At 44.0% G+C, this 26,389-nt stretch overlaps 1 protein-coding gene and 1 non-coding gene across 3 annotated transcripts in view; both read left to right on the plus strand.

The window, feature by feature from the left end:
- Positions 1-26,389, plus strand: part of ABCB10 (ATP binding cassette subfamily B member 10) — a 44,438-nt gene that overhangs the window by 14,732 nt on the left and 3,317 nt on the right. The window contains exons 4-12 of one of the 2 annotated variants that reach the window (XM_033200508.1): positions 2,804-2,938; positions 5,386-5,532; positions 6,541-6,676; positions 14,659-14,754; positions 15,977-16,186; positions 18,714-18,793; positions 19,901-20,081; positions 24,380-24,423; positions 25,311-25,393. In XM_033200508.1, coding sequence (XP_033056399.1) covers positions 2,804-2,938; positions 5,386-5,532; positions 6,541-6,676; positions 14,659-14,754; positions 15,977-16,186; positions 18,714-18,793; positions 19,901-20,081; positions 24,380-24,423; positions 25,311-25,313 — 1,032 coding nt within the window. In that variant the 3' untranslated portion in view covers positions 25,314-25,393. Of the gene's footprint in view, positions 1-2,803; positions 2,939-5,385; positions 5,533-6,540; positions 6,677-14,658; positions 14,755-15,976; positions 16,187-18,713; positions 18,794-19,900; positions 20,082-24,379; positions 24,424-25,310; positions 25,394-26,389 lie in introns of those variants that run through there. The other variant, XM_033200507.1, reaches the window with a different exon arrangement.
- LOC117076917 lies at positions 11,217-11,360 on the plus strand. The gene has a single exon (XR_004434535.1). It is a non-coding gene; the product is annotated as a U4 spliceosomal RNA (small nuclear RNA).

A 26,389-nucleotide genomic window follows, 5' to 3' on the forward strand; every position in this document is an offset into this window, starting at 1 on the left:
TGTAGGCAGCTGCCATCTTGCCATGTGCTCACATAGTGGAGAGAGAGTGTGCTCTAGAGTGTCTCTTATAAGGACACTAATCCTGTTGGATTGTGGCCCCATACTTATGACCTCATTTAACCTTAGTTACTTTCTTAGAGGCCCCATCTCCAAATACAGCCGTGCTGGGGGTTAAGGCTTCAACACATGAATTTCAGGGGGAAACATTCAGTCTATAAAAGGGCCTCAGGAAGTGGCTTCACCTAGCATCTGATCTTTGGCTCTAGGGGATCAGAAATGTGACTTTGTTTCTCCTGCACAAACTCATGGACCTGACATAGGAGATGTCCAATTATGAGAACCTGATACTGTGTATGCCATACTGCCAATGTATCAGTTTACATAGTGGGCCTTCCTACTATTAAGTTGTGTTTCTGCTATTCCAATTTTGTGTGTGTGTGTGTGTGTGTGTGAGACAAGGTCTCACTCTGGTGCCTAGGCTGTAGTGCAGTGGTGTCATCTTGGCTCACTGCACCCTCCACCTCCCGAGCTCTAGCAATCCTCCCACGTCAGCCTCCCAAGTAGCTGGAACTACAGGCGTGCACCACCATGCCCGGCTAATTTTTGTATTTTTTTCTATAGAGACAGTGTCTCACCATGTTGCCCAGCCCACTGGTTTTGAACTCCTGGGCTCAAGCGATCCACCCACCTCAGCCTCCCGAAATGCTAGGATTACAGTTGTGAGCCCCCATGCCTAGCCCATTTCTGCTATTCAAAACACTTCATTATGGTGCCAGGACACTGTATTAGTCATCAGAAGGTTTTTTGGGTTTGTTTTGTTTTGTTTTTTTTTGAGACAGAGTCTTGCTCTGTCTGGCTGGATCTCAGCTCACTGTAAGCTCCGCCTCCTGGGTTCAGGCCATTCTCCGGCCTCAGCCTCCCGAGTAGCTGGGACTACGGGCGCCCGCCACCTCGCCCGTCTAGTTTTTTACATTTTTTAGTAGAGACGGGGTTTCACCGTGTTAGCCAGGGTGGTCTCGATCTCCTGACCTCGTGATCCGCTCATCTCGGCCTCCCAAAGTGCTGGGATTACAGGCTTGAGCCACTGCACCTGGCCAGAAGGTTTTTCATTAAGTATGGAACCACAGTGAAGGAAGGGGGTGGTTCTGGGACAGTTCTAGGAGAATCTTGATGAACTGCCTGCCCCACACAGAGGACACCTGTTCAGTTTGTTCATTTGACATCAGTTGTGTTCAGGCCCCAGAAGTGTTAGACCTGTCCTCTTGGTCTCATGTCCTGATGGTGACCATCAGAGATATGATTATGCTCCGCGAGGCTCACCCCAGGTGTCCTGATGGACTTGTCTTCTCAGGGTGGGACATTTGTGTACACATCTGCTTGCCCCTCTGTGAAGGTGCCAACCTCCTTTCTGCCTCAGGGTCTTTATGCAATGGCTCTTCCCTGTGGGTGGAGAGGTCTTCCAAGATCATGTTACATCTGAAGTGATACTTTCTCTCTCTTATACTTGTCTATTATCTAAGTCTCATCTCTTCTTTCTTGCATGAAAACTCTGTGAGGGTTGGTTATCTCCCAGGTGCCTGGAATAGTGCTTGCACTCAGTAACATAGGCACTCAGTAACAACTTGTTGAATGAGTAAATGAATGAGTGAATGATTGGTTGATCCATCCACTTACATGTCAGTTTGCGGCTTTTTGTTAGTATTATTTAGCCTTGTACTGATTATACTATTTTCTGTGCAAATGAGATATGGTAGATTTTAGGAATTTGTCAAAGAGATGCTGGTACTATTGAAAGTACAATCACCAAATTGCAAGGTTGACAGGGAAACCCTCTGTTACTTACTTCTAGAAGTTAGGTTATCCTTTCAGCAATTCAAGTTGCTAGAAGCTTCTCGGTATGTTGAGCCCAGATCCATCCTACAGACTTCAGTCCACTGAGCCATGAAAGCAGCTTTAATTCTTCTTCGACTTGGTGGTTGTGCCCTCCAAGTCCTCTGTTGACTGTTTGTCATGCAATGTGTGGTTTTTGTTTTTGTTTTTGTTTTGAGACAGAGTTTTGCTCTTGTTATCCAGGCTGGAGTGCAGTGACTTAATCTTGGCTCACTGCAACCTCCACCTCCCGGGTTCAAGCAATTCTCCTGCCTCAGCCTGCCGAGTACCTGAGATTACAGGCGTGCACCCCAACACCCAGCTACTTTTTGTATTTTTAGTAGAGATGGGGTTTCACCATGTTGGTCAGACTGGTCTCGAACTTCTGACCTCAGGTGATCCACCTGCCTTGGCCTCCCAAAGTACTGAGATTACAGGCGTGAGCCACTGCACCCTACCCAGTGTGAGGTTTTTTGGTAACTTCAGCATCTTGGTCATTTTGATGGGACATGTTGCTCTGGTTGTTCAGTGCCTGCAGGTGGTTCAGACCTGAATATACAACTCCTGATATGGTCTGGAGTGTGGCGCAGAGTGGGCCTCTGCCACACTCATTCTGTCTCTTCCCACTCTGTTGTTAAACAGCATGGTCTAATCTAGTATTGGCCTGAGGATTCTTTCTTCAGCAATTGCTTGTCACATTTCTTCTGTGTGGCATGCTGAATATTTATGGGGTTTTGTGAAGAATAAAGATGTCTGAAAAATTCCACCCAAACAGGATGTAACAACTTGGGGATAGTACCTTCAAGCCTGCTGTTAATTTAAACACTCACACACACACAGACACACCCCTACACACACTCCCCTATCGTAGGTAATGAGAATGTCTTGCCACCCTATGTAACAAACACCTCTCAATTTTTTTTGTTTTTGACAGTTTTTTATCTCACCTAATCTGGCCACCTTTGTTTTGAGCGTGGTGCCTCCAGTGTCAATCATTGCTGTAATTTATGGACGATACCTACGGAAACTGACCAAAGTCACCCAGGATTCCCTGGCACAAGCCACTCAGGTAAAAGCCCCTTCTCATCCGCGTGGTTTCCAGCAGAATGGGGTCACGGCCAGGATCCTAGATGGCAGATCCTAAGGGATGTGCTTAGGTTTTTCAATAAAGTGCCTTCCTTTCCTTTCATTAGAAATTACCCCAAGATCCCAGAAACTTAAACTACTCTGTTTTCTAGACTAGGTTTCTACCCATATCTCAAAGTAGATCCAACTCGACTAAACATTTTGTGGAGTCCTCACTTCTTACTATCACTATTTCTTTTCTTTTTTCTTTTCTTTCTTTCTTTCCTTCCTTCCTTCCTTCCTCCCTCCCTCCCTCCCTCCCTCCCTCCCCTCCCTCCCTCCCTCCTCCCTCCCTCCCTCCCTCCCTCCCTCCCTCCTTCCTCCTTCCTTCCTTCCTTCCTTTCTTTCTTCCCTTCCTTCCTTCCTTCCTTCCTTCTTTTCTTTCTTTCTTTCTTTCTTTTTTTTATTTTTTATTTTTTATTTTTTATTTTTATTTTTATTTTTTTTGAGACGGAGTCTCGCTCTGTCGCCCGGGCTGGAGTGCAGTGGCCGGATCTCAGCTCACTGCAAGCTCCGCCTCCTGGGTTTACGCCATTCTCCTGCCTCAGCCTCCCGAGTAGCTGGGACTACAGGCGCCCGCCACCTCGCCCGGCTAGTTTTTTTTTTGTATTTTTTAGTAGAGACGGGGTTTCACCGTGTTAGCCAGGATGGTCTCGATCTCCTGACCTCGTGATCCGCCCGTCTCGGCCTCCCAAAGTGCTGGGATTACAGGCTTGAGCCACCGCGCCCGGCCTTTCTTTCTTTCTTTCTTTCTTTTTTCTTTCTTTCTCTCTTTCCTTCCTTCCTCCCTCCTCCCTCCCTCCCTCCTCCCTCCCTCCCTCCCTCTCTCTCTCCTCTCTCTCTCTCTCTCTCTCTTTCTTTCTTCTTTCTTTCTTTCTTTCTTATTTTTTGAGACAGGGTACATGAGAAAAGTCTTTTTCATGCACTCTAGGCTAGAGTGCAGTGGTACAATCACAGCTCAGTGAAGCTCTAACCTCCCAGGCTCGAGTGATCCTCCCACCCCAGCCTCCTCAGTAGCTGGGACTATAGCCACATGCCACCATGCCCACTGATTTTTAAAATTTTTTGTAGAGACAGGGTCTTACTGTGTTGCCCAGGCTGGTTTCAAATTCCTGGGCTCAAGTGATCCTCCCACCTCAGCCTCCTGGAATGCTGGGATTACAGGTGTGAACCACCATACCTAGCCACTATCACTATTTGTTATGGGACAAAACAGTTAATCAGGTTTTGAAAATAGTTGCTAGATAACACTGTGTTTCATTAATTTAATAAATCTGGCTTTGCAATGCTGTGCAACGTTATCTTTTCAAAAATTAAAAATGGCCCGGTGCAGTGGCTCGTGCCTATAATCCCAGCACCTTGGGAGGCCAAGTCGGATGGATCACTTGAGGTCAGGAGTTTGAGACCAGCCTGGCCAACGTGGAGAAACCTTGTTTCTACTAAAAGTACAAAAATTAGCTGGACGTGCTGGTTCCTGCCTGTAATCCCAGCTGCTTGGGAGACTGAGACAAGGAGAATTTTGAACCCGGGAGGCAGAGGTTGCAGTGAGCCAAGATTATGCCATTGCACTCCAGCCTGGGTGACAAGAGTGAAACTCCGTTCCAAAAAAAAAAGAAAAATTAAAAATAACCATTATACTTTCACGGTACAAAAACCATGCATGGGGCTGGGTGCAGTGGCTCACGCCTATAATCCCAGCACTTCGGGAGGCCGAGGCAGGCAGATCACAAGGTCAGGAGATCAAGAACATCCTGGCTAACATGGTGAAACCCCGTCTCTACTAAAAATACAAAAAATTAGCCGGGTGTGGCGGCAGGCGCCTGTGGTCCCAGCTACTCGGGATGCTGAGGCAGGAGAATGGTGTGAGCCCGGGAGGCGGAGCTTGCAGTGAGCCGAGATTGAGCCACTGCACTCCAGCCTGGGTGACAGGGCGAGACTCCATCTCAAAAAAACACACAAAAAAACATGCATGTTTATTGTTGAAAAATTTGAAAATAGAAAACAAAAATACGCATAATCCTGTCTTTTAGAATTAACATTATTAACATTTTGGAGTCTGTCTTTTTCTCTGCATAAAAATGTATTTCTGCATCTACATATGCTCCTATTTTTCTGTCTATATATATGATATGTTTAGGTATAGTTTTTTCCCCCAAAACTAGGATTGCTTTGTGTACTCTGCTGTCACTCTTTTTTGACTTAGTCATGTATCAAGAGTGGTTTTCCATTGATAGTGTCTTTTAGGGAGTTCTCACTTCTTACTATCACTATTTCTTTTCTTTTCTTTTTAATAAATAAATAAATGAAATGAGAACCACATTTTATTTTTGCTTCTAGAAGCTCTTGAAATATGACCCTTCTCTTCCTGAAATGTATTTATTATTCTCCCAGCTAGCTGAGGAACGTATTGGAAATGTAAGAACTGTTCGAGCTTTTGGGAAAGAAATGACTGAAAGAGAGAAATATGCCAGCAAAGTGGACTATGTGATGCAGTTAGCAAGGAAAGAGGCATTCGCTCGGGCTGGCTTCTTTGGAGCAGTAAGTAGATAATTTTGGAAAAAGTGAAAGTGGCAGATGTTAGAATGGTGAGCGTTTTATTCTGTGGTGTTCAGCATAAGTAGAAAATGATTTTAATTTTTAACATTTTAGTCTTAATTTCAAGGCTGAGAATGACTTTCTTTAAAATATTTTTGTGAAAAAGGAAGAAAGAAGTAAATGTCCTTAGAGAAAAGTCAGTGCATGGTGCGATCGGACACGGATTATTTGTGCGGTGCAGGCCAGCAGCATCAGCGTTGCCTGGGCCCTGATCAGCCTCGCTGAGACTCAGCTCCATCGCAGATCTGCTGGGTAGGAAACTGGGGCCAGCAATCTGTTTAACAGGCCTTCTGGGTCATTCTCATGCCAGCAAAGTCTGAGGATTAACCAAAATCACCTCAATGTGTTTCAAGAAAGAAGTATAAAAAATCAATCACAATGCACTCAAATAGGACACGGAAATAGAAAATCACCATGAGGGCAAATTCAAGATATGTGTAAACTGAAAAGAACTTCAGAGACAATTCCATCATTGCTGTGATTAACAGATAAGGAGCAGCGGCCCGGAGAAGGCTGCCCCTATGCCTAAGACAACCACACATGCAACCAAGGTAAAAGCAGGCCACAGATACAGGAGGCCAGCTCCTCAGGCTTGTGTCCTTGCCCACAACATCTCATTGTATTATATAAACCCACGTAGTAGATATTTGTTTCCTCTAGTTAGGGAAGGAACCTTTAGTATTACTTTTATCCTTTGCAAACTGAGTAGATGGGATAAAATCGGGATCTGATGGGAGACAGCTTATTGGTTTTCATGGTGATTAGATTGTTTTCTTCATTATTGCAATATTACAAAACCATTTTTAATTTGAAACTCAGGTGAAATTAATATTTTGGAAAAATCTTGCTGTGACAGTTGAATGAAAAAGGTACATTACAGGTTGTGTTCACACTTTTTGCATTCTGGGTCCTTGATCCCCACCTGACTTCTGTGTTTTGTTCATTCGACAGACTGGGCTCTCCGGAAACCTGATTGTGCTTTCTGTCCTGTACAAAGGAGGGCTGCTGATGGGCAGTGCCCACATGACCGTGGGTGAACTCTCTTCCTTCCTAATGTATGCTTTCTGGGTTGGAATAAGCATTGGAGGTAAATAATTTAAATAGGCTTGGGGTGTTACAAATTGAAAATCAGAGCATCATTTCTGAAATAGAAACTGAAATTTCACATTACTTCAGTTAACTTCGACTGAAAAAACATTTCCTAGAATGTTATTATTCCAACTGGGCTTTTAAAGAAGTAAAATGAGTGTGACCCTCCGCAGAAGACAAGCAAACACCTCCTTGGTTGGGAAATTTGGGGATCTTTGCAGGCCTCAGCATTGCTCTGGAGTGGTATTTCCCAACCTGTGTCTTCAGACTGTTTGTTCACTTGCTCACAGGTGCAAGCAGGAGGAGGACAGCACTGAGCAAGTGTGGACACAGAAACCCATAGTCCTGTGTTAGTGATGGTTTCGTGATTAGCAAATCAGTGGAGAATAAAATTCCTTTTGTACAAAGTCAACCATATTCAAAACTAATGAGCAATCAAAAAGTATTTATAAATTATCAAGTGCATGAAACAGAGTTGCTTGCTTTTATTAAGACCGTCAGAGTTCAGCTTTTATTTTTCATTCCCGGATGAAGGAAAGCAGGAATGCATCCCCAGTCAACTTGGGACAAACGATTTCCTAGTTTTTGTTTCCCTTCTTGTCTTTGAAACTCAAGATGGAAGGGTCAGGTAAGTAGCTTAAGGTCTGATTAATGGAATATTATCAGGTATCCTATGGTGTTGCTTCAACCAGAGGGTTTTATTTTCAGGGTTTTTTGTCTAATTGTTGAAGGTAGAGGCATTTCTGTAGACATCTGCAGGCAAGTGAAGATTTTTTTCTGGAATGATATTTTCAGAGACCCCTGAAAAAAGCGTTTTAGGGCCGGGCGCGGTGGCTCAAGCCTGTAATCCCAGCACTTTGGGAGGCCGAGATGGGCGGATCACGAGGTCAGGAGATCGAGACCATCCTGGCTAATACGGTGAAACCCCGTCTCTACTAAAAAATACAAAAAACTAGCCGGGCGAGGTGGCGGGCGCCTGTAGTCCCAGCTACTTGGGAGGCTGAGACAGGAGAATGGCGTGAACCCGGGAGGCGGAGCTTGCAGTGAGCTGAGAGCCGGCCACTGCACTCCAGCCTGGGTGGCAGAGCAAGACTCCGTCTCAAAAAAAAAAAAAAGAAAAAGCGTTTTAGTTCTGCTGGCTGGTCTTAAATAAAAACTGATTAAGATGTTTCGGGGTGCTGGATGGTTTGGGAAGCAAGAAGGCAGACTGGTTCAGGAGGACCCACAGACAGTATGTAGCTCTTCCCTCTCCATTTCTTGGATTAAGCCTGCTAAGCTGGAGGTTTCACACCCCATTATGGTCCTGTTCCCTTAGGTCTTCTGTCCTCCTTCAAGTGGACTACCTACCCCTCTTCCCTTCTCCCTGGCCTTTCTGTTCACATTCCAGATTTCCTCCCTGGCCTCCCCTCATCTTAATGTTTTCTGCCACATTTGACATAATCTTTCTCAGCCCGTCCTCTTCCCTCCTCTGTACCACTTGGCATGATAGAAGTTATTTCTGTTTGTGGTTGTTCTATTGTCCTCTCTATTCACAAGGGGCAAGTTCACAACTGTGTCTTGCACAGAATGGGTTTTAAAACAGTTCTAATCCATTGCTATAGTCAGTTACCACCACTGGTTATAGGAGGTGCTCCTAAGGCTTTGTCTACATGCAGAGATTGGGTAATTTGGCTTTCTTAACCACAGGCTAGCCCACAACTCTGGTCAACTGTCTTGTTCAGGATCTGCCATCTGGTGCGAGGAGGGATGAAAGAAAATATGGGTAGGTCAGTGTATACCTGTTGCCACCGGTTCTTCCACATTTATAACATAGATGCCTGAGGTGATAGGAATTTAATCCAGCAACTTGATTTAGCAGGTGAGAATTCTACCACTGAACCACCAATGCCCAACAACTTAAATTGGATTTTAAGTGCTTGTTTGTTTATTTAGAGATGGAGTCTCGCTCTGTCGCCCAGGCTGGAGTACAGTGGCATGATCTCGGCTCACTGCAACCTCTGCCTCCTGGATTCAAGCAGTTGTCCCGCCTCAGCCTTCTGAGTAGCTGGGACTACAGGCACATGCCACCACACCTGGCTAATTTTTTGGATTTTTTAGTAGAGACAGGGTTTCACCGTGTTGCCCAGGCTGGTCTTGAACTCCTGAACTTCGGCAATCTGCCCGCCTCAGACTCCCAAAGTACTGGGATTACAGGTGTGAGCCACCGCACCCAGCTGTGCTTTTATGTTTTTAAAGTAATTTTATACTTTTATAGAATCACTATCCAAAGTGATTCTATAATAAATCTACAAAGCAAGAAATTCTATTTTATTTATTAAATAAGAATTTTTATTTTGATTTCGGCTTAGAAGGGCATACTAGGGGTAAAAACCCCAGTGATTCTAAGTACATTCTCTTCTAAGATGAAGTCAGAAGTACTGTATGAAGAAAAGCAAAACCTAACCATTTTCAAGTTTACAATTCAGTGGTGTTTAGTACATTCACAATGCTGTGCAACCACTACCTCCATCTAGCTCTCAAACAGTTTCATCACTGAAAAGAAAACCAATACTCATTAAGCAATCTATCTACATTACTTCCTCCTGCCAGCTCCTGGCAACCACAGTTTGCTTTCTGTCTTTATGTATTTACTTATTGTAGATATTTCATATAAAACGGATCATACAATATATGTCCTTTTGTGCCTGGCTTCTTACACTTAGCATAATGTTTTCAAAGTTCATCTACATTGTAGCACGTATCAGTAGGTCATTCCTTTTTTTTTTTTTCCCCCGAGACAGGGGCTTGCTCTGTCACCCAGGCTGGAGTGCAGTAGTGCAGCCTTGACCTCCTGGGCTCAAGCAGTCCTCTCACCTCAGCCCCCTGAGTAGCTGGGACTTACAGGCATGTGCCGCCCTGCCTGGCTAGCTTTTGTATTTTCGTAGAGACAGAGTTTCACCATGTTTCCCAGGCTGGTCTTGAACTTCTGGGCTCAAGCAGTCTACCCGCCTCTGCCTCCCAGAGTGTTGGGATGACAGGCATGAGCCACCACTACTGGGCTAGTGGGTTGTTCCTTTTTATGGTTGAATGTTACATTGTAAAGAGAGATCACATTTTGTTTATCCAGGGCCATTGTGCTTTTGTTCTTCAGAGTCAAAGCTCTTTACTATGTTAAACTACTTTTTACTGTTTCCCTTTACTTCTTTTTTGTTTTGTTTTGTTTTAGAGACAGGGTCTCACTCTGTCTCCAGGCAGGAGTGCAATGGCACAATCCTAACCCACTGCAGCCTCGACCTCCTGGGCTCAAGTGATCCTTCTGCCTCAGCCTCCTGAGTAGCTAGGACTGCAGGCATACACAACCATACTCAGCTAATTATTTTTTTTTGTAGAGACAGGGTCTCGCTATGTTGTGTTGCCCAGGCTGGTCTCAAACTCCTGGGCTCAAGTGATCCTCCTGCCTTGGCCTCTCGAAGTGCTGGGATTATAGGTGTGTACCACCATGCCCAGCCTTAATTTTTTTCTTCTTCCTTTCTTCCCTCCCTGCCTTCTTTTTAAAAATTAATACCATTTTCAAAGTAGTTTTACATTCATAGCAAAACTATGTAGAGAAAGGGGTGCATACCCATGCCCCCCTATACACACAGCCTCCCTATTAACATCCCCTGCGGAGTGGTACATTTGATACAATTAGTGAATCTACAGCCGGGGGCAGTCACTCACTTCTGTAATCCCAGCATTTTGTGAGGCTGAGGCGGGCTGATCACTTGAGGCCAGGAGTTCGAGACCAGCCTGGCCAACGTGGCAAAACCCTGTCTCTACTAAAAATACAAAAATTAGCTGGGTGTGGTGGTGCATGCCTGTAATCCCAGCTACTTGGGAGGCTGAGGCAAGAGAATTGCTTGAACCTGGGAGGCGGAGGTTGCAGTGAGCTGAGATTGCGCCACTGCACTCCAGCCTGGGTGACAGAGTGAGACTCTGTCTCAAAAGAAAAAAAAAAAAGCCTACATTGACACAGCATTACACCCAAAGTCCACAGTTTACATTAGGGTTCACTCTTGGTGTTGTACATTCTATGGGTGTGGACAAATGCAAAATGACATGTATCCAACATTACTGTACCATACAAAGTATTTTCACTGCCCCAAAGATCCTCTGAGCTCTGCTTATTCATCACCCTTCTGAAACCCCTGACAACCACTGATGGTTTTTACTGTTTCCATGGTTATGCCTTTTCTAGAATGTCATATAGTTTTAATCATACAATATGTAGCATTTGATTGGCTCTTTTCATAGAAATATGCATTTAAGATTTCTCCATGTCTTTTTATGGCTCAATAGCTCATTTATTTTTAGCACTAAATAATATTCCATTGTGTGGATGTACAACAGTTTATTCATTCACCTATTAAAGGACACTTGGCTGCTTCTAAGTTTTGGCAATGATGAATAAAGCTGCTATAAACATCCATGTGTAGGTTTTTGTGTAGATAGAAGTTTTCAGCTCATTTAGGTAAATACCAAGGAGTACAACTGCTTGATTGGATGGTAAGAATGTGTTCAGCTTAGCACAGTGGCAGTATCATAGGCACTGAGGTTTATCCGAGGCATGATTATTGCTAATTGAAAACTTTTCCCAGTACCCTGCTGTGATGACTTGCAGCGTAGTCAGCATTGGCAAGGTTTTTTTTTTGTTTGTTTTATAAAGGGAGTCTCATTCTGTTGCCCAGGCTGGAGTGCAGTGGCACCATCTTGGCTCACTCCACCTCCCAGGTTCAAGGAATTCTTGTGCCTCAGCCTCCCAAATAGCTAGGATTACAGGCATCCGCCACCATGCCTGGCTTTTTTTTTTTTTTTTTTTTGAGATGGAGTCTCGCTCTGTCACACCGTCTAGAGTGTAGTGGCGCAGTCTCGGCCACTGCAACCTCCACCTCCTAGGTTCAAGCCATTCTCCAGCCTCAGCCTCCCAAGTAGCTGGGACTACAGTTGCGTGCCACCACGTCCAGCTATTTTTTTTTTTTTTTTGTATTTTTAGTAGAGAAGGGTTTTCACCATGTTGGCCAGGCTGGTTTCGAACTCTGACCTCAAGTGATCCACCCACCTCGGCCTCCGAAAGTCCTGGGATTACAGGCATGAGCCACCCACGCCTGGTCTAATTTTTGTATTTTTGTATTTTTTTTCTTTTCAGTAGAGATAGGGTTTTACCATGTTGGCCAGGCTGGTCTTGAATTCCTGGCCTCAAGTAATCTGCCTACCTTGGCCTCCCAAAGTGCTGGGATTACAGGTGTGAGCCACCACACCCGACCAGCATTGGCAATTTTTGACATCTCTATGGAGACTGAATGAATTTTTTCTTACAAAAAAATTTTTAGTTTTGTAAGAAACTCCCAAACTGCCTTCCAAAGTGTGTGTCCCATTTGCATCCCCACCAGCAAGGAATGAGAGTTCTTGTTGCTCCACATCCACCCCAGCATTTGGTGGCGTCGATGTTCTAGCTTTTAGCCATTCTGATAGATGCGTGATATTTCATTGTTGTTTTAGTTTGCATTTCCCTGGTGACATATGATGTTGAGCATCTGTTCATATGCTTATTTGCTCTCTGTATATCTTCTCTGGTGAGTTGTCTGTCTGTTCAGGACTTTTGACCATTTTAAAATAAGTCTTCATGTTTCCATATTGTTGAGTTTTAAGAGTTCTTTGTAAATTTTGGGTAGCAGTCCTTTACTGGATAGGTCTTTTACAGATATTTTCTCCCAGTTTGTGGCTGGTCCTCTTCTTTTCACATTGTCTTTTGCAAAGCATACATTTTTAATTTTAATGAAGTCCATCTTCTTTCTTTCATGGATTATACCTTTGGTATTGTATCTGAAAAGTCATCACCAAATTCAAGGTCATCTATACTTGCTCCTGTGTTGCCTTCTAGGAGTTTATTGTTTTGTGTTTTACATTAGGTCTGTAATTCACTCTAAATTAGTTTTTGGGAAAGGTGTAAGGTCTGTGTCTAGATTCCTTCTTTGCATGTGGATGTTCAGTTGTTCTAGACCCATTTGTTAAAAAGACAATACATATATTGCCGTTGCATCTCCATTATATTGCGTTTGCTTCTTTGTCAAAAATCAGTTGACTATTTGTGGGGTCCTATTTTTGCCAAATGCATTTTTAATTCAGCCTAAAAATTTTAGTCCATTGTATCCTGCATAAATATTCATACCATAGAATATTCTAATTGTTTTTTTTTTCAGTATCTTCACTGAGGGAAAATGTTACAAATATATGTCCTCACATTTGATGTAGACCATTGCATTTGGGTTTTAAGTTGTTAAATAATGGTTCAGGCCGGGCACAGTGACTCACACCTATAATCCCAGCACTTTGGGAGGCTGAGGCAGGTGCATCACTTGAGGTTGGGAGTTCGAGACCAGCGTGGCCAACATGGTGAAACCCCGTCTCTACTAAAAATACAAAGATTAGCAAGATTAGCTAGGCATGGTGGGGGATGCCTGTAATCCCAGCAACTCGGGAGGCAGAGGTTGCAGTGAGTAGAGATTACACCATAGCAGAGCAAGACTCGTCTCAAAAAAAAAAAAAAATCATGGTTCAAAGCTGACTTTAAAAAGTGATCGCTAGAGGCCAGGGAAGGAGACACACACTTGTAATCCCAGCGCTTTGGGAGGCCAAGGCAGGAGTGTTGCTTGAGCCCAGGAGTTTAAGACCAGCCTATGCAACATAGTGAGGCCCTGTCTCCACACAAAAAAATAAAAATAAAGAGATTGCTGGAATGTTTAACATTAACCAAATTTATTTCAGTGTTTGCTACTGTGAAAGTTTTTTTTTTTTTTTTTAGACAGGGTCTCGCTCTGTTGCCCTGAGTGCTGCCAGAGTGCAGGGGTGCAGTAATACCTCATTGCAGCCTTAACCTCTTGGACTCAAGCGATCCTCCCGCCTTAGCCTCCCAAGTAATTAGGAATATGGGCACATGCTACCAGGCCTGGCCTTAAAATTATTTTTTGTAGAAACAGGGTTCTCTCTGTGTTGCCCAGGGTGGTGTTGAACTCCTGGGCTCTAGCAATCCTCCCACCTTGGCCTCCCAAAGTGTTGAGATTACAGCCAGGAACCACTTTGCCTGGCCTCATTTTTATTTTATTTTATTATTTTTTTTACATAACATAACATTGTATTAGGTATTATAAGTAATCTAGAGATTACTTGAAGTATATGGGAGAATGTGAGTAGCTTATCAAAGTTGTATTTATTGATCGCCTGAAGATGAGGTATTATTTTGTGGATTTGTCTTTAAAATCAACATTGAAGTATTTTATATTTTTTTAAATTATGAGATAGCATTACAGTTAAATTGCTCTGCTTTTAACTAGGTAGACTTCCTCTGCAGCATTGTGATTTTAATCCAGTGGTTGATGAGTATGACTATATATGTTTTTCAGTCCCTGATCACATTAAATCCTTATTAGAAATCAATGAAATGTGGCTGGGCGCAGTGGCTCATGCCTATAATCCCACACTTTGGGAGGCTGAGGCGGGGTGGATCACCTAAGTTCAGGAGTTTGAGAGCAGCCTGGCCAACATGGCGATACCCCATCTCTACTAAAAATAAAAAAATTAGCCAGGCCTGGTGGTGTGCACCTGTAATCCCAGCTACTTGGGAGGCTGAGGCAGGAAAATCACTTGAACCGGGGAGATAGAGATTGCAGTGAGCCAAGATCGTGCCACTGCACTCCAGCCTGGGTGACAGAGTGAGACTCTGTCTCAAAAAAAAAAAAAAAAAAAATCAATGAAACTGGAGGAGGAAAAGCCAAAGGAAAACTAGAGTATGAGATAACGGAATTTTGAGTATCAGTTCCCAGGAAGCTGCTTCAAGTTGTTTTTTGAAAATATTAGTAACAGATTTCATATTACAAGCAATTATTGTCACTGCTCTCGGAGGTGTGGTGGTCAGTGCCGGTGCCAGTGGCGGACATGTGTGTGGATTCTTCTTCTCGTCCTCAGGTCTGAGCTCTTTCTACTCGGAGCTGATGAAAGGACTGGGTGCCGGGGGGCGCCTCTGGGAGCTCCTGGAGAGAGAGCCCAAGCTGCCTTTTAACGGTGGGTCTCAAAACGGGTTGTTTCTTTGCTAGGATTAGACAAATGTGGCTTTGAACAATGAAACTAGCTCTTCCCCTGCCTGTGAGGGAGTGAGGGATGAGCCACAATAAAGGTGTGGCTCCTGCTGCGTGGCGGGCGGGGCAGGGGGTGGTCAGGTTTTCTATGAGAAGGGGAGGGACAGCTGCTGTGGCACTGTTGTGGGCCGGGATGCCCCTGGATGCATGGGCTGGCCACATAGTGTGCTGCCCTCTGTTCCCCTCCCTGCATCTGTGCATTACTGCCAAGGGCAGGATGGAAGTCACTGTGGACCAGGGCTGTGACTAGGAAGGGTCCCGGCTAGTCCACCCAATTGATCTTCCCTAGTGATTCTGACATCTCTGTGGAGGGCTAGGGTGGGAGGAAGGGAGGAGGAATCAGACATAAGAAAATATCTAAGTTTCTTGGCTTTTTGGGGTGCAGTAGGGGAGGCTGGTACTCATTGGCTGGAGCCATCTCCTTATCAGTGACTTCCCTGGAGCTGTAGGGTCTAGACCAACTAGCCAGGAGTCAGGAGAAATGGCTGAGTAGTAACCACTCCTAACTGCTTATTGACTTCCTAGGACATTGTTAGGTAGCCCCAGGTCCATAAGTGAAAGCCAAATATTCTCCAATGTGATAGGCCTAGGAAATAGACCCAACTGAGAGAGTTTGAGTGGTGTCTGCCAAAGCAGAGCAGGTGAACACCAGGGCAGAACAGACCTCTGACCCCCTCCAGTTCTGCAGCTGTTGGGCGGTGCTCCCCTATTCATCATAACTTCCAAAATATTTATTCGGGGTAGGTAAAATAAACTCTGGAGCTACACAGGGGCAGTGGCACAGACAGAAGCCACTGGATTTGAAACCAGACTACAAGGGTGGATCTTAACTCCACTACTTGTTAGCTTAACCAGGTTGTTGTCTGTGGCCTTCAGTGTCCTCATCAGCAAAATTGGAATCAATTTCTACCTTGCAGGGTTGTCAGGATCAAATAAGACCATCTATGTGTAGTACTTTGGATATAGTAGGTGCGGAGTTGGCACGTGGTAAGCATTTAGCCTGCTTCTGACTTGCCCTTTAAGAGCTCATATGCCAGCACTAGCTATGATAGAGTCACCCATCCATAGCCAGATGAGTAGGAGAACTGAGTTCAGCTGTGAATTTAATTTTTTGCTTTAAGTAATTAATATTCCATTTTATGTTTCAGAGGGGGTCATCTTAAATGAGAAAAGCTTCCAGGGTGCTTTGGAGTTTAAGAACGTGCATTTTGCCTATCCAGCTCGCCCAGAGGTGCCCATATTTCAGGATTTCAGCCTTTCCATTCCATCAGGATCTGTCACAGCACTGGTTGGCCCAAGTGGTTCAGGCAAATCAACAGTGCTTTCGCTCCTGTTGAGGCTGTACGACCCTGCTTCTGGTAAGTGATTCACCACACTATAGCACCAGGGGACTCTCCCGAGCTCTGCTCTCACTTTTGTGCCCTGGGAGACGCTCAAACCATGCAGATACCTTCTTTTGTGAGAGTACCTTCAAACAAACAGAAGGTGTCATTTGCAGGGGCATGACAGCTCATACAGAGGCCTTTAGAGCATTTTCTATATAATGTGTCCTACCTGTTCAAGCCCAGAGTGACTTCCCCAGTTCTACGTCCTCATCTCCCATGTGGGTATCTCCTCTGGACATGCCCTCTACTGGGAGCAGGTGGACGAGGCTGTGCTCAGCAGCCAGGAGAAAGTGCCGGGGCTGCTGCTAGACATCCCTACACACCAGCAGCACCCTGGAGCACCGCCGTTTGCCAGCGTGCGTGCTAGGCGCAGGAGTGATGGGGAGCTCCTGGAGAACCTCTGCCTCTGCCTGTGACCCACTGAGTGCTTATTATAACACAGTTAACTTGGCAATCAGTGATTCGCTTCTTTTTGTTTCACTGTGTCACCCAGGCTGGAGTACAGTGGAATGATCTCCGCTCACTGCAAGCTCCGCCTCCTGGGTTCATGCCATTCTCCTGCCTCAGCCTCCCGAGTAGCTGGGACTACAGGCACCCATCACCACGCCCAGCTAATGTTTTGTATTTTTAGTAGAGTTGGGGTTTCACCGTGTTAGCCAGGATGGTCTTGATCTCCTGACCTCATGATCTGCCCGCCTTGGCCTCCCAAAGTGCTGGGATTACAGGCGTGAGCCCTCATGCCCGGCCAGTGATTCGCTTCTATGTGACTTTTCCATTGAAACTATTTTGAGCTAGTAGGGATTTTTGTAATGGATGATTTCTCTCATTCTGGTTTTTATTTTATTTTTAACGGGATTATAAGATCTTTAAGAGCAAAGATTGTCATGATTTTACTTCTTTATATCTTCCCTATAGTAGACAACAATATCAGCAAGCAAACAACTCTTAGTAAAAATCAAATCATGAATTTAGAAGAGTATTTTGGCCGGATGTGGAGCCCCACACCTGTAATTCCAACACTTTGGGAGGCTGAGGTGGGAGGATCACTTGAGGCCACAAGCTGGAGACCAGCCTGGGTAACATAATGAGACCTTGTCTCTATTAAAAAAAAAAAAAAAATTATTTAATTTAAAAAATGAAAAGAATGTTTTGTGTCTTTGTGCTTATGCTTTTTGGTTAAAATAATGTGGGAGCTGGTTACATGTCAGATAAATATGTGACTTGCAAATCCTGACCCACGGAATCACTACCTGTGTTAAAATGGGGCTTACTATATACTGTTTGCCTCTGGAATTACTTTCTTGATTCACCATTGACTTGCTATAAAATTTGGAGTTTAAAAAAAATCCTAGTTAGCCAGGCACAGTAGTTCACACCTGTAATCTCAGCTCTTAGGAGGCAGAGGTGGGAGGATAGCTTGAGCCCAGGAGTTTGAGACCTGCCTGGGCAATATAGTGAGACCCTGTTCTCCACAAAAAGGAAAAAAAAGACAAAAAACAATCCTATTTAGGTTGCTGTAATTTAAGTAAAAATACTGAGTCTCTAGTTGCTTCATCACAATGAATAAATCCAGGACAAAGCAAGCTGCAGTTAAATGTCTGCCACGTGTAGTCTATAGAGAGCTCTGTGCTTTTTCATCAAAGACCTCAAGTTTTTGCCAGTTTGTGAAAGTTTCCCCCTGGCTCCTATAATTCCACAACATTAACTGAGAAGAAATGGCATTTCTTATGCTGTCACTGTTGTCATCATCCCCAAGTATTGTTGAGCACCCTCAATGTGAAGAATTATGTTACTGAAAGTCATAGAGATAGCGTCTGATTATTTAAAAGCTCTGCCATGGTATCGACCAGATTCTTAGTTGCAGACAACAGATTCCTCACCAACTAAGCTTATGCAGAAAGGGATAATTTTAAGGAGTAATAAAAGAGCTCAAAAATCACTGGCAGGGGTGACAAAATAGATTCTAGATTGTACGTCCAGGACAGTTCCCAGAACTCCACCCCAGAACCAGGCCTTCAGGGTAGCTGCTGACACTGGCATGGTCAGGAAGCTGCAAATTTAGGCAGTTGCCATCGTGAGTACCAGATTCAGAACTGTGCCACCTCTGCCAATATTCGTGCCAGCAAGTGGACACCTCATGACTTGTCCCTCCTTTCTTAATTAAAGCTTTGCACAAGTGCATCTTATCGGTGGAATCCTAAGTCACTAGGGAGTTTTGGGAAAACTCCCTCCAACTTCCGGGGTACAGGAAGGCAAGCTGGACAGATGGACTAGGTGAGATAGTCATCCAGCTACTATCGGGAGGCAATAAGTTGGACAATCCAGAAAGAACCTTTTAGCTTTGAAATGCCATGAAATATGTTAGTTTTAGAGTCCATCTGGAGGTTTTCCATACATTTTCATCTTTAAAAAATGAGTCTGGAATTTTCCCACCGGATCTTTTCTGTGTTGATCATCAGCCTCATCACACTCAGTGACTCTTTCCTTTCCTCTCAACAAGGAACTATTAGTCTTGATGGCCATGACATCCGTCAGCTAAACCCAGTGTGGCTGAGATCCAAGATTGGGACAGTGAGTCAGGTAAGAAGAGAGGCTTCCATTTCTATTTCACTTTCTTTTAAAATTACTTTTTTGTTTTTTGGTTTTTTTTTTTTGTCTCGATCTTCTCAAGAGAGAAGCAGTGGAAGTCTTCGGGATGTATTAAGCTCATCTCACATGGCAAGTTGCTTAGGTTTGCAAGTAGCACTGTTTCCTGAAAACCCTAAACCCTTGAGCAGGAGCAAAACATTGACTTGTTGAAAGCTGGAGACTGCCATTACTAGATAGTCTAGAGGATGGGGAGGAAATGATAGAAGATTTTATTGACTCTTTTTTAGCTTTTATTGATTCTTCCCCACTTCCCATTTTTATCACCAGCCACAGTCTACTATTCTGCATAATGAGTTTCAGGGAGAAGTGAGCAAAGACTGGCAAGAGCCAGAGTCCTCCCTGCAAAGAAGCTGCAGATTTCAAAGCAGAGTGTTAATGTAATGTGGTCACTTTGATAAGGCCATTTTCACAAGACCCTTTGGGGCAGGGAAATGTTGCTGCAGCTGTTTTAATTTTTATTGAACAGGCTGTGCACACAGCATACAAACCTGAGCCTCCCCCCATTTCTGAACCTCTCTTTGTAATTAGCCCATCCTCTCCCCACTCCACTTGGGTGAGGGCAGGTGGACAGTGATGGGTGCTCAGGAGTGTAGGGACATCAGTGGTGTATATTATTAGGGAAGGAGAAAAGAGCCTGGAAGTTTGCTTATTTTTTAGGACTACTTCATACAGTTCTGTCAGAATTATTTATTCCTATCTGGTTTGTGTGTATTTCAAAAAGTAATGGATGGGGATGGATTCCCCACTTTGTCCTGAGCGGAAGGCAGGCAGCTGGAAAATGCAGAGGGACTCGGGGTCTCCCGGTGCCTCCTGATTCCTAAGGCAGGGGACTGACATTTATGAAGTTCCTACGATGTGCCAGGTGCCTCGCGGGCACCTGCTGTGAGGTCTCATTGTCTGCAGCATGGTGAGAACTACAGATGATAAAATCCTGTTTATGGCAAAACATAAATTTTAAAAAAGACTGCTAGGTCTCAATTTATTAGACATGTTGGAAGTCTGTTGAAATTCGTGATATGTTTTATTTCCAATTTGTAGGAACCCATTTTGTTTTCTTGCTCAATCGCTGAGAACATTGCTTATGGTGCTGATGGTCCTTCCTCTGTGACCGCTGAGGAAGTCCAGAGAGTGGCTGAAGTGGCCAATGCAGTGGCCTTCATCCGGAATTTCCCCCAAGGGTTCAACACTGTGGTTGGAGAAAAGGGTGTTCTCCTCTCAGGTGCATTTCTTTACTGCTTTGTAGCAAAATCTCTATATCCAAAGAACTTTTCACATGTTTCTTGTTTTGTTTTTTGTCTTTTTTTTTTTGAGGCGGAGTCTCGCTCTGTCTCCCAGGCTGGAGTGCAGTGGCACGATCTCAGCTCTCTGCAAGCTCCGCCTCCCAGGTTCATGCCATTTTCCTGCCTCAGCCTCCCGAGTAGCTGGGACTACAGGCGCCTACCACCAAGTCCAGCTAATGTTTTGTATTTTTAGTAGAGAAAGGGTTTCACCGCGTTAGCCAGAATGGTCTTGATCTCCTGACCTCGTGATCCGCCCACCTTGGCCTCGCAAAGTGCTGGAGCATGAGCCACTGTGCCCAGCCCACATGTTTCTGTATTGCAGTATTATTTTCTAATTAGGTTTTCATCTTTAGAGTTTTTGAAATTAGCCTTACCACTTGCTCTCTTACATGTGGAAAACTCCCCAGTCTTTCTTTTCACTTTCTACCCCATATGTGTTCCAAAAATTCTGAGTAGTACTCAGCCACAGCAAGCTTTTTTTCATCTGGAAAAAACAAAACAAAAAAAAACAAAAAAACTGTGCTTTGCAACCTGAGACCCTCAAAAATTAAAGAAAATAAGATAAGAAGTGGCAGGATGATTTGCCCAGGGAGTCAGGGAATGTGCATCAGGAACAAAGCTGAAATTGAAAGAGTTATTTACTCCCTACATACTAGACCAGGGTTTGACAAACACTTCTTTAAAGAGCCAGAGAGTAAATATTGTGGGTTTTGTCCAGGCACGGTGGCTCATACCTGTAATTCCAGCACTTTGGGAGGCTGAGGCGGGTGGATCACTTGAGGTCAAGAGTTCAAGACTAGCCTGGTGAGCATGGTGAAACCCCGTCTCTACTGAAAATACAAAAAGTTAGCTGGGCGTGGTGGTGGGCGCCTGTAATCCCAGCTACTCGGGAGGCTGAGGCATGAGAATTGCTTGAACCCAGGAAGCAGAGGTTGCAGTGAGCCGAGATCGTGCCATTACACTTCAGCGTGGGACACAGAGCAAGACTCTGGCTCAAAAAAAAAAAAAAGAATCGTGGGTTTTATGGGCCACATATGATTGCTGTCACACATTCTTCTTTGTGTGTGTGTGTTTTTAAAAGAACTCTAAAAATGTAAAACACATTCTTAGATTGAGGGCCGTGCAAAAACAAGCCATGGTTCAGGTCAGGCCTGTGGGCCATAATTTGCTGAATGGACTCACAGCTGTAAGGCAAAGTAAGCGGTTCCCTGTGATGTCAGACCACACCTATCATTCTGGATCACATTATGGGTGCCATATTTTGAGGAGAGAAAAGACTTACTTTGTATTTCTTTAAAGTGCAGAAATGGAACCAATAAGTAGAACTTAAAGAGAAATAAATTTTCAGCTAAACACTTTTTTTTTGTCCGTGCAAATATTGAAATGTTTCCTTGCAAGATAACAAGCTCCTGGCCAGGCACGGTGGCTCACGCCTGTAGTTCCAGCACTCTGGAAGGCCAAGACAGGCTGATTGCTTGAGCTCAGTAGTTCGAGACCAGCCTGGGCAACATGGCGAGACTCTCTATCAAAAATACAAAACAATAGCCAGGTGTGGTGGTGTGCGCCTATGGTCCCAGCTACTTAGGAGGCTGAGGTGGGAGTACTGCTTGAGCCCAGCGGGGCAGAGGTTGCAGTGAGCTGAGATGGCACCACTGTACTCCACCCTTAGTGACAGAGTGAGTGAGACCCTGTCTTAAAAAAAAAAAAAAACAACTCCTTGTCTCTGCTTGAGCAGAGGGTGGGTGCCTCCTTATCACAGTGAAGGCTGGCAGATTAGACTAAAACAATAGTCTTTTCCAATGCTAAACTTTTCATTTGAAGTTAGACCACAGAAAATATAAAACAAAAGGGTTTTAAGCTTATTGTATATGATTAAAAAACATACATAAGCAGTAGATGAAAGTGCATCTTTGATAGATCTGAGATGTTCCAGGAGTAGAATTCCTCTCTGCTGTGTAAAAGTGAACTGCTACTCCATCTCTGAAATGTATCTGAGAAACGGGGCAGAAAACCAGTTTAAACTGCTTGTGGTGAAATTATTGAACATTGAAGTATGAGGCTTGTCCCAAGAGCACATCACCTTCCTTGAAACAGATTCTGCATGTCTTTCCCTCTGGTAGGATCCTCCAGCTCTGTTTCTCAGTGAAGTAACCAGAGGTTCCAGTCTGCTCTTACTTTCTGGGAGGAAGACAGAGCACCTAGTAATAGATTATTCCCAGTGTGCTGACTGGCACCACAGATGACTCACAGGGGACCTAAGCCATCAGCAGGCTGCTCTAAGGACATACCTCAGGGCACTCAGGCATCCTCACCAATCAGAGGCTCAGGAGAGGGTTTTCCTCACTGCTCTCTTTGTGTGCACTGGTTTCCTGTTTGAGAGCAGCATTTAGCAGCACCACACACCTCAGATGTAGAGGATGAACCTCTCTTATATGAAATAAAATGATGTCCAGCAACTACTGTTGATAAGTATCTTCAGCCAATAAAATCAACCAAAAAGGAATGTTTTTTATCCCCAGAAGTGGAATTGGGTTTTATAAACAATGTAAGTTGGGAGGAGTGAGCACTCTGAGACTTTCCAAGTGTGACTTAGGAGTAGCGTCCCTGGAGAAGAGGAGGGAGGATGGGGTGAGACAAAGATAGGGAGGGAATCAACACAGATCCTGCTGACTCAACTCCATCCCACCTTCTCCCACACCTACTTCCAGTTTGTTTCCTCACTTTTAGTAGAATTTGAGCTTAAAAAGACAGGGAGGATTAGAGTGGCCTACTGTAATTTTCAGTGTCATACATACACACATACTACTATTTGTTCCTCTAGAGGAGGGGAAACAAAGAACATCGTAAAGAATAAGTGCTATGTTAGCTGGGCATGGTGGCACTGCCTGTAGTCCCAGGTACTGGGGAGGCTGAGACAGGAGAATCACTTGAGCCCAGGAGTGAAAGGTTGCAGTGAGCCATGATTGCACCACTGCACTCCACCTGGAAGACAGAGCAAGACTCTTACCTCAAAACATAAAAATAAAAAATAACTGCTATAATGTGGGAATATTAGAATTATCAGTCTCAGCACCATTGATGTCCTTTGCTCCCAGACATTTCAAGTGTACTTGGGAAACCTGCAAATATCTTGAGTTTCTGGTTTCCTTGCTACATTGGATATTCTGCTAGGGAGGAAGTGTGTGTAGCGCTGAACAGCATAGATCTTTACATGCTTTTAAGAGCATACCCCTTGCACTGTGTAGGTTCAGATCTCAATTCCATTACGTACCAACTGTGAGATCTTGGTCATGTTACTTTGTATCTCAGTTTATCATTTGTAAAATGGGAAAAATTATAGGGTCTATCGCATAGGATTTTTTTAAAAGATTAGCCAGGCACAGTGGCTCACAATCTCAGCACTTTGGGAGACCAAGGCAGGAGGATCTCTTGAGTCCGGGAGTTTGACACCAGCCTGGGCAACAGAGCAAGATCGTCTCTACAAAAAATTTTAAAAATTAGCCAGGTGTGGTGGTATGGGCCTGGGCTCCCAGCTATTCAGGAGGCTAAGGCGGGAGGATCAATTAAGCCCAGGAGGTTGAAACTACGATGAGCTGTGTTCATGCCGTTGCACTCCAATTGGGTGACAGAGCAAGACCTTGTTTGAAATTATTTAAAATAAAAACATTAAATGAGATAAATGCATGCAGTGCATATAGAAAATGCCTGGTATTGGCTGGGCACTGTGGCTCCCACCTATAATCCCAGCACTTTGGGAAACTGAGGTGGGCAGAATGCTTGAGCCCAGGAGCTTGAGACCAGCCTGGGCAACATGGCAAAATCCCATCTTTACCAAAAATTAGCCAGGTGTGTTGGTGCACACCTGTAGTCTCAGCTACTTGGAAGGCTGAGGTGGGAGGATCACTTGAGCCCAGGAGATTGAGGCTGCAGTGAGCAGTGATCACGCCACTGCACTCCAGCCTGTGTGACAGAGCGAGACCCTGTCTCAAAAATAAAGAAAAGAAAATACCTGGTATATAGGAAGTCCTCAACAAATGTTGGCTATGATAATAATTGTTATTAATTTTGGGATTGATATATTTTAAACCTATATTTTAAAATAAGTTTCTGGTCTATCTGTGTCAGCTATGACTAACTAGAAGAAGCTTACCTTCAAATTGCTATATGGTTTATCATAAAAGCCTATTACTAAGATTTTTTGTTAAGGCTTTCCTTTTTTAAATATTGTCTTTGTCAGGTGGGCAGAAACAGCGGATTGCAATTGCCCGTGCTCTGCTAAAGGTAAGCCTGAAGCAACTTGGATGTTTTTAAAATTAGGGATTATTTTTATTAGGGACCTTGTAATTTGTAATTTAGTATTTATCTTCTTCCTTTTCTGTTTTTTTTTTTTCTTGGAGGGGGAGGGTGACAGTTCTGGTGAAAGGTAAATTAGTGTAGTGTATTGTCCGAATTTAAGAAGTGTTTCTTAGGTATCATGAGCCCAGTACTGTGCTAAGGTTGTTGGAGGTAGAAGAATGTAACACATGGACCCTCCATCAAGAAGCATACACTCTAGCCAGTGAAACAGTGATTATTAATGCAAAATATAAAACAGCACAAGTATGCATATTTGTACAATCTGTAATCAGCTGCTAAAATGAATAGTACAGACTTGAAGTACTTAGGCAAGATTCCTAGAAGGAAAGGGAAGAGCCATTTTAGCTGAAAGGCAGGCATTCTCTTTTTAAGGAAGCAATAGCCTTCCCTTTGTTATACAACTGTTCTCCTCAGACTTATAGGTGATTTTTTTTTTTTTAAAGCAGCTTTACTGAAGTGGAATTTACATATGTAAAATTCATTTATTTTAAATGTACTTCTAGTCACTTTTTTTTTTTTTTTTTTGAGACGGAGTCTCGCTGTGTCACCCAGGCTGGAGTGCAGTGGCCGGATCTCAGCTCACTGCAAGCTCCACCTCCCGGGTTCACGCCATTCTCCTGCCTCAGCCTCCCCAGTAGCTGGGACTACAGGCGCCCGCCACCTCACCCAGCTGGTTTTTTGCATTTTTTAGTAGAGACGGGGTTTCACTGTGTTAGCCAGGATGGTCTCGATCTCCTGACCTCGTGATCCGCCCGTCTTGGCCTCCCAAAGTGCTGGGATTACAGGCTTGAGCCACCGCGCCCGGCCTCCAGTGACTTTTAGTAAATTTGCGGAGTTGGTTGCACACAAAGTCCCGTTTCAGAACATTTCCGTCACCCTAAAAAGATCTCTCGTGCCCACTTGCAGTCGTTCCTTGTTTTCAGCCCCAGGATGCCATGAATCTACTTTCTGTCTAGATTTGCTTTTCCAAACATTTCAGATAAATGGAATCAGACAATATATGGTTTTTGGCATCTCGCTTCTTTCACTTAGTACAGGTGGAGTGTTTTTGAGATTTCTCCAATTTGTAGCTTGTATCAGTACTTTATTCCCTTCTACTGTTGAGTAGTATGGATGGATCCCTATTTGTTGATTTGTTCACCAGCTGATGAATGCTTGGGTCATTTCCAGTTTGGGGCTATTGTGAATAATATATGAAGACTAGTAGCCACCTTTTTGTGAGGGTGTGTGTTTTCCATTTGCAAAGCTAGAATTGTAATGTTTTATCGACATCAGATTAGTAGTTTTTTTTTTTAATCTTACATGTTAGCTTTTCTTTTTTATTATTATTTTTCTTTCTTTCTTTCTTTTTTTTTTTTTGAGACAGAGAGTCTCGTTCTATCACCCAGTCTGGAGTGCAATGGTACGATCTCAGCTCACTGCAACCTCCGCCTCCCAGGTTGCAAGTGATACTCATGCCTCAGCCTCCCAAGTAGCTGGGATCACAGATGCATGCCACCACACCAGGCTGATTTTTGTATTTTTAGTGGAGATGGGGTTTCACCATGTTGGCCAGGCTGGTCTCAAACTCCTGACCTCAAATGATCCACCTGCCGCGGCCTCCCAAAGTTAATTATTTCTAAATTATAAGCAGGACCTTGAAAATTATAGACTGTATCTTTCTAATTTTATTTTTTATTAATTTTTAAATTTGTGACAGGGTCTCATTCTGTCACCCAGGCTGGAGTGCAGTGGTGTGATCATGGCTTACTGTAGCCTTGACCTCCTGGGCTTCAGTGATCTTCCTGTCTCAGCCTCCCGGGGAGCTAGGACTATAGGTGCATACCATACCAAACCCAGCTAATTAAAAAAAACATTTTTTTTGGTAGGGATGGGGTCTTGCTATTTTGCC

The sequence above is a fragment of the Trachypithecus francoisi genome, unplaced genomic scaffold (genome assembly GCF_009764315.1).
Source record: "Trachypithecus francoisi isolate TF-2019V2 unplaced genomic scaffold, Tfra_2.0 Lachesis_group5, whole genome shotgun sequence".
In the NCBI taxonomy this organism is placed as follows: Eukaryota; Metazoa; Chordata; class Mammalia; order Primates; family Cercopithecidae; genus Trachypithecus; species Trachypithecus francoisi.